Here is a 12995-nt window from a genome sequence, read left to right on the forward strand (position 1 = left end):
GCATGGGGGGCATATGCCCCTGGATCTGCACACGGGGTGAGGGCGGGCTGCCACGGTGGAGTGGGGCTGAAGCTGTGCTGGGCTCTTCCCAGTGGTGGGCTGGGGCAGGTGGTGGTGATTCTGGATGTGGGGGCTATGAGAGGAGCTGCAGCCACTCCAAAATTCACTGTAGCCCACCCCCGTCTCCCCCATGTCTCTTTCCAGCACTGTTGCCGCCTGCCCTAAGCGCAGCCCAGCCCAACACCCCTGCCAGGAACAGCCTGGCACAGCCTCAGCCTGCAGCGCCCTTGCCCTGTGCACTGATCCAGGGGCACATGCCCCCCATACATCCCCTGGGGGTGAATGCAGTGTTGGAAGCCACACGCCTTGTGCACGGCTCAGTCCTGTGCCCTGTCCTGGTTGAGCAGCCCCTGCCCCATTCCCTCCCTCACCGTGGGGACCTTGGTCTTCCCTCCCCCTGCCCCTTCCCCCACAACAGACTGACTAGCCTGACCCGGCTGCCGTCCTGGCTGCCTGCATGCTGCACTGCAGCTGTGCGCACACATGCAGCATTTATCAGCCACATTATTGGCCACATCAGCCAAAAAAGCTAATTGCCAATACAGTCAATTTTCCTTATATCGGTGCTGATCTGATATGGGACCGATGTATTGGTGCACCTCTATGATTTAGTTGTGTGTGGAGTTGCTACTGTATTCCATATTTACTAGGTCCCTTGGCAGTTCATTTTCAGACCTAGATTTTTTTTTTTGGCCAAAGGTTTATTTGTTGAAAAATGGAAATGTGGCCAACATGAAATGATTAATGAATTCAGGCTAAATGTCATAAACATTTTTGGTTCAATTAGAAATTTGAGGCAAAATTCATGGTCCATTTTGTGAAACTAGCTCTTGGCTTGTATTCAAGATGCCTAAAATCAAAATGATTCATTTCAGTTGAACTGTTACAAATGTTTTTCTTAGTTCCATAAAATTTCAAGGGAAAGGGAGGGATTCTTTAACTGTACACAAGATTTATTTTTTAGTTGTTTCTTTTTTGGCTGCTGAAGCAAAAAAAAAAAATCAGTTATTTGCACAGTCTTTACGGTTTAATCGGTTGATCTTTTCATCAAAGCTGCAAGACAACAAAGCATCTCTTTGATTTTTTTCAAAGAGAAGTAGCCACACAGTTGAGAGCCCTTCAGTGGGAACTCACAGCTGCCAGGTGTTGAAAATCCAATTTCGGTTCAATTTCACTGTTATAAGCAAAGTGCTAAATTGAGCTCTTGAGGCTGTTGTGAAATCACCTGTTTTTATTTGATAAAGAAAACTCCACTGTAGCTTATAACATGGTGTTCTGTTTGCCAGGTCCCCTGTGATGGCTTCAGTGACATTGAAACTCTTGGATGTCCAAGTCATTTTTTTGAGGATGAGCTGATGTCTATCCTTAATATGGAAGGAAGGTGAGCTTAGTATCAAAGCAGGTAGAAAGAAAATATTTATTACCTTCTTGCTGGGTGCTGGGGAATCCTATAGTCCTGACTCCATGTCCTTTTACTTCCTTCATGAAAAAAAATTTGAGACCTAATTCATACCTTCCATGTCCCTTATAGTAACCTAGAGTTAGTATGGATGGTGTTAGAAGAACTGCAGAGTACAAGTCACTTGGTCGAGCCCACCATGGGTGCCACAGAAAGAGTCCACGTGGCTTGCTTAGGGTTGCACCGAATGTCAGTGGCAGAGCAGGGAATTGAAACTGGCCCTCCAGATTTCCAAGTGAGCACCTTCATCACTCGTCCATTCTTCTTCACAGAGTAAGGGCTCAATCTTAGGAAGCTTTTCTTGATAGTCATCTTTCTATCCCTCAGGTAGTGGCGGTCTGTAACTTCATAATAAACTTAATAGCAATGGGAAAGGATTTTTGTGGGTGATAGGTATCTTTTATTGAGTAAACAGCATAGTTGGGATAAACTTAAACAAGCTTTTAAATGCAATGCATTCTTCTTTGGGCAATATTTTCCTGATGGGAAACCATTTATAACGCTCTCCAGTGAACTTGGCTTTTGGCCTCAGTTTGCTTATACTGCTTTTTGTTGGCTTTCTTTAAATGTCTTTGAAGGTGGTATAGCTTCGAAGCTTTTCTCCTGAAATGAGCTTGATTGACTTGTATAGTTATTATTCAGATGCAGGCTTATTTGGTAAAGCATAATGTGGAGGTCAAGCCAACATACATGGCTCTTGTCTGCATAAATTTTGGTTGCCACTGTTAATCTTGGTAGAGGTGAGGTGGTGACCATTGTCACTGAAATAAGACTGTCTCAGTGTCTGTTTGACAATGGCATATAAAAATAGATTTTTTTTATTTGGAACAAGAATAGAGTTCTCTTAATACAGCCCAGTAGCCTCTTGTCCCTACTTAAGGTGCTGTTAGAGTATGAAAAAGTATAATCCAGAATGAAAATATTCATATAATTTCTTTTTTTTTCCCACATTCATTGTGTAACTCCTGTATTAAAACTGGGGCTAAACATTGCACATTAGGAGCTGGTTAAGCACCATTCAAGCCCTTGGCTTAGCCAAATGCATCCTTATAAAGTAGAATTTATGCTAATTATACTCTGATTAAGCTGTAGTCATTGCCATTCAGTATCATTAGGCTAAATCACTTCCCTGGAAGATGTTCCAAAAAGCAGCTGTCCCTATTGAGTGTCCTGAGTAATTAAAGGGCAGTAACATTATGAGATTTGATTGTTTATCCATTCGGCAGGATGAAGAAGACTTGTTTGGTTTGTGATTTGGGGAAAAAGAAAAGCAAGGAGAAGGAATTATTTTCAGAGAAACAATTCAAATGCGTTCTAAATAGAAGCAATAGGGTGTGATATAAAATTGTGGTGAAAATAAATGGAAATCTGCCTTGATGCTCTGGGTTTGGGACCTGTCCATTTAAGTTCTCTGGAATTGAAGAGGCCAGTGGATGCATTTGGTAGTAAAGTGCTAAAGGCCAGTGTTGACCCTGTTTGGCAGGGGTTGTCAACCGGGGGTATGTGTACCCCTGGGGATACTTGGAAAGGGCCAGGGGGTACACATGGGCGGCATGAGTGCCGTCATCCACCACCCTGTGCTGCCTTCTCCCAGGAGCAGGGTTGGGGGGACGCGAGGGTAGTGGCTCCCCTCTGTGGGCCGCACAGGCGCTGCCCAAATTGGAGGGGGTGGGGCTTGCATGCAGCGGCCACCCTGGCCATCTACCATCCGATGCCACCACATGCAAGTTTCCCCCTCCCTTCCCCCCCCCCCCCCCCCCCAGAACTGTACCCAGAAGGGGTACACTCCTTCAAAAAAGGTTGAAAACCCCTGCTGTTAGGTATGGCTGGCATGTCTGTAAAACTGGGACTGTTGGCTTTTAAGGTCTTCAACTATGTATGCCCTAATTATATTCAAAATGACAACCTTCAGTCTCACCTGATGGAGCCTTTACTGTGGCAGGCTGTTGTGTTTTGAGCTCTGTGCTATGTTGTCTACCTGACAATCTCTTCATAACCCATCTCTCAAAATACTTATTTCAGGATACTTTGCCTGAGGACTTTTGCCCCTTTCCCACCTCTCTTGTGTTTTTCTGTTGAAATCTTTGAGGATATTTTATTTTAAGAGTTTGTATTCTGTAGGGAGTCAAAGGGAAGATAGTGAGTGATCTGTAAAGAAAATATTTGGTTTTAAACAGACATTCCATGGAAATCTCTGACATTATAGCTGCCTTGACTGTCATTATCACAATATTTTGAAACTTTTGTTAAGTGGCATGAAAAGTATTGCTGCCTATGAGTTTGCCCTAAATGTTTACATCTTTGCCTTTTTATCCTTAGATCAACACTGCTACAACCAGCACCCCAGATACATCTCTGCCTTGCTCTCGTGGCTCTTGTTACGATATCACACTTGTCCTTCACAAAACAAAGGACTTGTTGACACACTGTCCAACTAAGTTGTGTTAGGAAGAAGTGCCGTGAAAACACCTTCTGCTTCCACTCCACTTATGCCAAAAGTTGAAAAAATGTAACCTAGCCACAATTGGAGGAGTGCAGGGTGCATGTCAGTAAGCTACCCAAGCCAGGAAGCAATTCTGGATGCGTGACAAAGAGCATCTGCAATGCATTTTTTTGGCATTTGGCATGCACAGATTGGGAGCGAGTGGGCAGGGCATGTTTTCATTACATTGGTCTAAATTTCAAATCCCTATGAACTGAGAGAATCAGACTGAATATTTGTACTTAATGTGCTTGTGTGGCTTTCAGTACTATTTCTTATATTTCTGCAGGAAGGGTCTTACCTGGAAATACTATGCAAAAAAAATTCTATACTTTCTACGACAGCAGAATATTTTAAAAAACCTGAAGGAATATCTTCAACGGCCTGTGGACCAGCAGTCATTTTTGGAAGGTGATTATAGGACTCTGGCTCAATGAGACATTATTTAAATGCGTGCTTGAATTCATCCATATTCAATAAAGGCCTTAGAAAATGTTCAAACTCAAGTACATTTTTAAATGTACTTGGGGAATTGAGATAAACGATTAAATTGATGCTTAGGTTCCTCAAAAATGTAATGTCTTAAAGTTTCCACAATCTAACAAGTATTTGAGCTGGTGCAGAAATTTAAAAATACCCACCCACCTCCTCCTGAATGACATAACTTTTTTATATTGCCTTTCCACTACCATCACAGCATGAAAAGAGAAATTTGAGAAATTCAAAGGTTACATTTTTATATACATTTCTCCCTCATTCCCCTTCCCTCTGTTTCCTAGGTATGTTCCACTTGCACCTGGCACTTCTAAAAGAGTTGATGCAAGACTGTGACCAAGTCAATACTACACAGTTCTTCCAGCATGGCAGTTCCAGCTAGATATGTGAATAGATCACTCCCCAACTGATATAACTGTGCTGGTTAAAATCCTTGTGTAGACCCAGCTATGCTGATAGAAGAAGGCTATTGTCCCTTTAGCTTCTCTCATTTGAAGAAGTATTATATCTGTGTTGTGATATGCTGTGTCTAAATTTTGGGACCCTATTTTCTGTGTATACCTGCTATATTGTAATAAAATGCATGTTCTTTGCCCAGTTAATGAGAATTATGGCTCCCTTTGCTGTTTACAGATAAAATACTGATATTTTTATATTTATACTGGTATTTTCACTTTGTCCTTAAATGTTGGTGTTAAAGCAGATGTTTCAGGCCGTGTCTATTTGAATAAGAAAATAAGAATTCATCTTTGAACATGGAAAATAATGGTCAAGGATAATTATTGGCTCCTTTGAAAATAAGGATCCATCCTTGATTTAGACAGGTTGTGTATTCTTTAAGCTCTTTCTACATACAAATAATATCTATTTTTATTAACTATCTTCTAGTTTAGTTCCTCATGATGATACCTTTCCAAAGATATTTCTTTAAATATTCAGACAATCTCATCTTTCAAAAAAATGTTTGTTCACTACTGTCATCTTGAGAAGCACTCATGCTGTGCTGTGAGACTGGAGAAATATCAATATTTATCTGGTCTCACAACGATCTACTTCAGTACTCCTCTTAGCAGCATATTTTAGAGAATTTATATGTAGCAAACTGGTAGAAAACCTTGAGGAGTCATAATTACTTTTGCTTTTGCACTCGGTATACTTTTTTAAAAGGTGCCAAACATTTTAGAGGTAAAGCATCTTTTGTATAATTCTTGCCCTGGAAAATGTAGAGTTTAAGTGGTACTGGTGGACAACTACCTTACTCTGGAGAGAATAGGTTTAGATTGCAGAATATATAGAGTTCTCCCAAGGTTTGTGGAAGAAGCAGTTGGTTTTGATGTGTACCTTAAAACTGCAGGAAATTGAGAATTAAAAAATGTTCTAGAACTTACTTTGCTTTTATCGTACACAAATCTAATTGTGTCAGTAGGTATCAGAGAAGGCAGCATGTTGTGAAAGGAAATACAAAGGGTGCTACTTTGTGGCCTTTCTAGGTAGTGCTCTGGAATGGATATTAAGCGGTCATCTTCATTATGTACTTTTAACATAGCGAGTTGTAAAGATACCAGAGTGTCTGCAGTACAGTTGCTAGATGGATCCATGCAAATTTTAATATAATTTAACATAGACAGCAGCATTAGTTAAAAAATGGCAGCATGGGCCTTTACTCTGAGTTAGTCACCTGACTATAAGCCTGCCATGAGCTTTTACTCAGTTAACCAGCCCGATCTGAAGCCAAAGCTGTTGCATCTTGAGTACTCTTACCTAGTATCTAGTGTAGGTATGATTGCCCATAGTCACACTTCCCGTTCCAGCCACAAACCTAAACCTACCTTGTGGCATTTTATGGAACAAGGAAAAACAGTATTTGTCCCTTTTTCAGAGATCTTAGACTTGAGTATAACCGCCTCAGTAAGTTGAGTCATAGGGAGGTTTTAGAAAGACAAGACAACAAAGAACTCTTGGAAGAAGTGGGTTTTTTTATGATAGGGTTTGATATATAGAGGACACTTGGACCAAAAAAAAAGTTCCAAAAAATTGTTCCGGTGTAGTGGACATACTAGATGAAGACTGCTAAGAGTGGTACGAGTAGATGAACAAAGAAATAAGGAGAAGGATTTTGGGATGAGCAAGAGTGGAACGGAAGCAGAAGTGAGATTGAGACTGTGTGGTCTAAAAGAGGAGTAGGTATAGTTAGGTACGATGCGAGAAGAAGCTGCTGTAGATATTCAAAGAAAAGAAATGGCTTATTGCAGACCTAATCTTTAGGCTTCTCTCTTCTGCCTCTTATTTCATTACTTATATTTTCAACCCAGTGGGGGGAACATATTGTGCTTAGGGAAAGCAGGAGGCCGTGTGCTTGAGATCTGAAAGTCAGTCTGAGATGTTACAACAATTGTGTTGCTTCTTTTAAATAAAAAGACCTGTAACATTTCTATTGGCATCTCATTGTTTTCTGCATTTATGCATGACTTTTTCAGAACCAAAGAAAATGTTAAAAGGAATCCTTACACTTAACCAAAATCACTTACAATATTGAAATTAGGCATATACAATTAAATAAGTAAAAAAAAAAAAAAAAAATGGAAATCTTTTATTTAAAAAAAAAAAAAAATGTTTTTTCCAGGTGCTGTCTTAATTGATCAGTACTGTAATCCACTATCAGACATCTGTCTGAAAGGTGTCCAGACCCAAGTGGATGATATCACGGATAAAGTTCGCAAAGACCTTCGGACAAAAAACCCTAGACATCCAAGCTTGGCTTCAAAGGCAGGTACTGTATAGAAATACTTGTTTTAGTTGGGCCTTCTTAAGTGACACTGTAAATCTGCAGTTTTTTATTTGAGTGAATAGACTTACTGGATTTCACAGTGCATAAGTCAAGGTTTGAAGCCTAAATATTGACCCTTAAATTTCCACCTCGATTTATACACCTTATCTAGGGCCCAGCTTGGCAGTATTCTGCTTCCCTGGCATCCAGCAGCTCCTAGTCTCCTTGCTGTAGTGCTCAGGGCATCAGGTAGAGAAGCGGCAGGGATGGGGGAGCTGCAGCACAGAGCATGGGGCTGAGACTGGTGGGAGCGCAAAGCCCATGCTCAATGGGGTGGCAGGAGTGTGGAACTCAGGTGGGCAGGGTGTGGGGGGAGGATGTGGGTGTTTAGGGTGTGAGGAAAGGTGAGGGGTGTTGGGAACAAGGCAGGCAGTAGGCCCACGCAGGCGCTGTTGCCCCACAGTGTGCGGTGGCAAGGAGTGCAGCCTGCCTGGCCCACCTCTGTTGCACCGCTCATAGGGGCTGGGGCCCTGGCAGCCAAACGCTGAGCCTGGTCCCGGCCCTGGTGAGTAGCGCTGGTCTTGCACGTTTCCATCCCTCAGATGTCCTGCCTGCAGTGACAGCATGCAGGGACCCTGTGTCTTGGCCCCATATTTCCAATTCAAAAGGTTAGGTCGAATTATACACCGGATCTACGAAAATGCTAACTTTTGAATCAGAAAAATGGGGTGGGCTTATATACTGCATCGACTTGTACACTGCGAATATGGTATTTGGTTCAACTCTTCTTTTTAGTAGTCCTACCATAGAACTAGGGAGAGTATTGGCTTTGAAGGCATCCTCCTCTTCCTTGCAGAACTTATGAAGTCATCAACAGCCAGTCCACATACTTGAGTAGCTCCTAAAATCCAAGGGAAAGGAGCCTGTCTTACAAACCTTGAAAAGTTTTCTTTAATGTTTGTTCCCTTTCAAGAAGTGACCAACCCATTTATTTTTACTGTCACTTAGGGGGAAGGTAGGGCAGAATGGCACCTTTAGAAACTAAGTGGTTCAGAGAGGCACAGACCTTTCAAGTAGACTGTTGCCTATGAAAGCTCATACTTTTCTGAACCAGTTAGTGCAGTGTGGCACCTTAAAGACTGCTGATATCACTAACTGCCTCTGCTGTTACTTAGGTAAACTGTTTTTCTTAATTATATGTTTTAGGAGAGGTCTTAGTGATTCCTGAAGTGGAGCTTCAAAGGCAGGTACTTGATGCTATGAACTGTGTCCTGTATGAACAATTAAAATACAAAGGAAATGAGATGGACTACTACAACTCTCTGAACTCATATATTCACCAGGTAAATGGGTGTATAGTGAAGCAGATTTTGAAGCTGCTCAAATACACAGTTGAGGGAATTCTACTTATTTTGTCATATTTGCATCAATGTAGTTGAATAAGTAAGTAGAATTAAAATGTTTGCACCTGCATCCCAAAGGGGAGATTTGGGTACACTCTCTAGTATAGTAACTTTTTTGTGCATCTGCTGGTGGATTTTGAGGCATGGTGTGAGTTGCGCTTTTTTTTTTTTTTTTTTTTTTTTTTAACACGCTGATTAGGATTTTTAAGCCTCCTTTTTGATTCAAGTCTTACTTTTCAGGTTTTGATCCGCAGGACTGGAATCCCAATCAGTTTATCTATTCTCTATTTAACAATTGCCAGGCAGTTGGGTGTCAAACTTGAGCCAGTCAACTTTCCTAGTCATTTCCTTTTGAGATGGCGTCAAGGAAAAGAAGGGTGAGTTACGTTTAGTTCTAGTTCACTTCTGAATAGTGAAGGCCATAAACAATTTGTACGTCTTGTGTCTTGCTATGACCATTATAATTTTTTCTATTATTGCAACATAATATGACCTTGTCTGTGGCACTGGAAAAGTGGAGATTGGAGCTGGACTAGGTTGCCCTGTGCCTCATCTGCATACAAGTTTTTGGGCATCTAATACTTCACATTTGTTTTTCCTGCTGTAGCAGTGGGAGGGGGGGCAAATTTAAGGCAAACTTCCAATTAATCGATTCTCTACCTGGAAAACTATAATACAGTTTTTTATAGAGAGAATCTGATTATGGGGGGGATCATCTTGTATTCGAGTAACTACAGTATTTAACCCTTTCTTCTATTACAGTTAGACAATAGTTACTTTAATGGTAAAACAAGAAACATTTTCTGAGGTCACTAATACATGCAGGAGCATCTTGTCCCATTTAGACCTAAGCAATCAAATTAATCTGTTGGAAACTTAAAAAGTGAATTCACTCAGAGCTCTGAGAATAGCTCTGCAGCTAATTGAACGGTGAAAGACTTCTTGCGAGTGACATACAGCAGTAGTTACTAGCAGGTTTTTTTTGGCTTTTCATTATGGCTATTTTAACTTAGTTTCATTTAATACTGCAGGCAGTGCAGCTGTTAGAAATGTATTATATTGTACCCTGTACCTACCTCCCTTCTGAATCAGTGTTGGTAACCCATCAAATCACATTGGATTGACTGTTGGCAGTGGTTTTATTCCCAGAAGTACAAAATTCAGGGGAAACTGTAGTGATATCATTTAATAAAATGAACTTGGTTACATATACCTCTCATGGGAATTTGACTAATATAGATAGTCCGTGCTGCAGCGGTTTCTATTGTATTGTACTCTCTGGTTAACCAAGCATAGCTTTGTAAAATATCCGAGCACTGGTGAAGCACCCCTGGAGATAGCTCTTTTTTAAGGAAAGAAATGGCACAACTGATAAATTGATACGCTATTCAACTTTTCAGCGTATATGTTGAAAGAGAGCAGATAAGAAGAAATTAACTCTAGCCCCTGTCACAAAGAACCTGAAGCTCTGATACTGTTTACTTTAAACTCAGACTGTAGCAATAGGTCTGTGAAGAAGACGGAAATCTATATTGTTATTTAGCTTGCAACATTCATCATTTCCATTTTATTTCTTTGTTTAATTAGAAGCACAGATATCTTTGACTATACTTACATAGATGCCTTTGGAAAGGGAAAGCAGCTCACTGTGAAAGAATGTGAGTACCTTATTGGCCACCATGTGACTGAGGAGTTTTATGGAGTGGTGACTTCAAAAGAGGTCTTGCAGCGTATGGTGGGAAACCTCTTAAACCTTGGAAAGCGGTAAGACTTAATTCTAAGTATTATGCAGAATTTAAAGCCTTAAGTAAATGAGGAGCAAATCACACTACTTTGATCTTTGATTCTTTATGGCAGCCATGAGCAAGTGGCTTTGTGGGGTATGTTAACTTTGCCATTTATTTACTTGATACTTCTGACCATCATTTTTGTTTCATGACCTTTTCATCACTCCAAGAATATTTCTGGTTAGAAAAAATACTGGGCAAAATTCTTTTCAAATAAGCAAATGAACAGAGATTTTTTTTTTCTTTTTGGGACATATTGGTAGGGATCTTAAGAAGCTTCCATTATCTCCTAAAGAAGTAGGATTTTCTTTATGAACTGGTGCATCTCACACAATCATTTTGCTGTGATCACAGTAGGTCTGTCACCAGTGCACCTATGATCCTTTTTCTCTTTGTGTACCTTCACATTGCTAAAATGATGCTCGTTGTAAGAGGCCAAAATGCACAGGCAAAAATAATTGCTACAGATCATTTATAATAAACAAGATGACCAAAGATGCATTAAGGGCAAGCAAATTTGTAACTTAATGAGCTCTCAGAGGGAACACCAAAACTCAAATTTTATACTTTTTTTTAATGAAAAGGAATAGAGTTTGAAAGGGTACTGTCTAGTGCAGTCCTCCCCAGTGGGTTAGTGGATGGTATTAGTAATAAATCCCTAGAGTCAATGCAGTTGGATGGTACTTTATATTGTCTGTATTGATGAATAGCTCTGTACATTTGTAATAAAAGGAAATTAGGTTGTAACATTAAAACTAAGTTTATTTTTTGCTTCTAGAGAAAGTACTGATCAGTCTTACCAACTCTTGAGGGACTCTTTGGATCTATATCTGGCTATGTATCCAGACAATGTGCAGCATCTAATGCTCCAAGCTAGGTTATACTTCCACCTGGGAATCTGGCCAGAAAAGGTATGCTTTTTTCTCAAATGCTTTGCGATAGGTTAAGCTATGAAAACAGTTAGCTATTGATTTGGGGGGTGGGGGAGCTATGACAGTTTGTTATAGTCAGCCAAGATTTTTTCCTGTAATAAAAATAATTTTAAGGAATAATCACATTCCAAAAATCAATATCTGCTGAATGTAGAAGTCTTCCTCTTGGTGTTCCCCACTGCATGCCTGTGGACAGCTTTTGACCAGAGTCATATGTTGTTTGTTTTCTGTGGCAATATTTTCACTGTAACATCAACTAATAGGGACTTGTGATGTATTTTAGTACCTTATCTCTAAACTGAAATAGTCTGTTTCTGGAGAGACTTAAGTAGCCTAAAAGCTGTAAGATAAAATAACTCTTATATTTGGTTTATGCATAGTTTCGGAGAGTAATAGAACTCTTACTGGGGTGAGGAAGAAGGATACTTAGTCATAAAAAATTTTGAAAATTCTCTTTTACCAAGCTTTGTCCCAGAGCTCTGGGCTCATTACCACTGACTGTAGCAGGGCACTTGGGGTTCCTGCCACTTTAAGAGGTCAGGTAGCCTGCAGAGCCTCAGGCAGATGTGGGCTAGGGCTGATTGGGAGTCAGCTGACCCAGGGAGCCACAGGTGAGGCTAAGCCTGATTAGAGGGAGTCAGGAGGAGGGCTGGGCTTGGAGCAAGTATAAGCCCAAGCCCAGAGAGGAGCCCAGTAGTAAGATCTGGACGTTGCAGAGACCACCACCTCAGCAAGAGAGCTTTGGCTTCAAGAGGTTAGGAGGGAGCACAACATCTGAAGCAGTCATGAGGTTTAGGAAGGAACTATGGGGATGGAGGACGTTCCTAGGGACCCAGTGTGGGGTCCAGAGCCCTGGGAAGGGGGCTCAGGGTCTGTGGGCCTATTGAGGAGCCAGGTGAGCACTGACAGAGGGACTGATAATATGTGGGCCTATTGTAGGGCCAGGTGAAACCAGAGAGCGGGGTTTGAGAGTATAAGGGGGAGAGTCCAGGTGAACCTCAGAGAGAGAGGGGCTATGTTTGTAGGATTTATGGGAGGCTCTGGGTGAGCCCAGGGAGGGAGAGATCTATGAAGGGGGCCTGAAGGTGGACCCATAGGAGAGGGGGCCGGCAGCCAGAGGACTGAACCATGGAGTCTCAACTGGCCTGTGCAGAGCCAGGACCAAAACATTGTAATAGACCACAAAAGAGACTGCCAGAGCCAGGAAAGCCTAGAGTTCTTGACTGGCCCAAGGTGGGGCCAGGGCCTAGGAGGGGCTGAAAGCCTATGGTGAGCCACAGGCAAGAGGAAGGGGTTGAGGGGTGTGCGGCCCAGCATAAAGATGGCAGATGCTGGACCCGTTGAGGAGGGCTCAAAAAAAGAGATGTAAGAGATCTGGTGCCAGGGGGCCTGGAGGTGAAGCTGAGTTGGGGCCAGGTCGCCCGGAGGTTGACAGCCCAGGTGGGGTAGATGACATCCAGGGGTTGGAGCCCAGAGAAGGCCCAGGAGCAAGACCAGGAAGGCCAGAGATTAGTCCTGGGTATGACTGAAAACTGCACCCTGTTAGGGTTTGGGGTCACTGTGGTGGGACTGCTCTTACCAGAGCAGCCCCTAGAAAGTGCCACCAGGGC

The 12995-nt window shown here is 41.8% G+C and overlaps 1 protein-coding gene across 1 annotated transcript in view; it reads left to right on the top strand.

Moving 5' to 3' along the window:
* Positions 1 to 1346: 1346 nt before the first annotated feature.
* Positions 1347 to 12995, top strand: part of FBXO21 (F-box protein 21) — a gene marked incomplete at its 5' end in the record, with an annotated part of 34352 nt that continues 22703 nt past the window's right edge. The window contains 7 exons of the mRNA XM_006016842.3: positions 1347 to 1441; positions 4291 to 4412; positions 7120 to 7266; positions 8470 to 8606; positions 8907 to 9043; positions 10254 to 10430; positions 11232 to 11364. Coding sequence (XP_006016904.1) covers positions 1347 to 1441; positions 4291 to 4412; positions 7120 to 7266; positions 8470 to 8606; positions 8907 to 9043; positions 10254 to 10430; positions 11232 to 11364 — 948 coding nt within the window. The remainder of the gene's footprint in view (positions 1442 to 4290; positions 4413 to 7119; positions 7267 to 8469; positions 8607 to 8906; positions 9044 to 10253; positions 10431 to 11231; positions 11365 to 12995) is intronic.

Source organism: Alligator sinensis, unplaced genomic scaffold (genome assembly GCF_000455745.1).
Source record: "Alligator sinensis unplaced genomic scaffold, ASM45574v1 scaffold216_1, whole genome shotgun sequence".
NCBI classification, from domain to species: domain Eukaryota; kingdom Metazoa; phylum Chordata; order Crocodylia; family Alligatoridae; genus Alligator; species Alligator sinensis.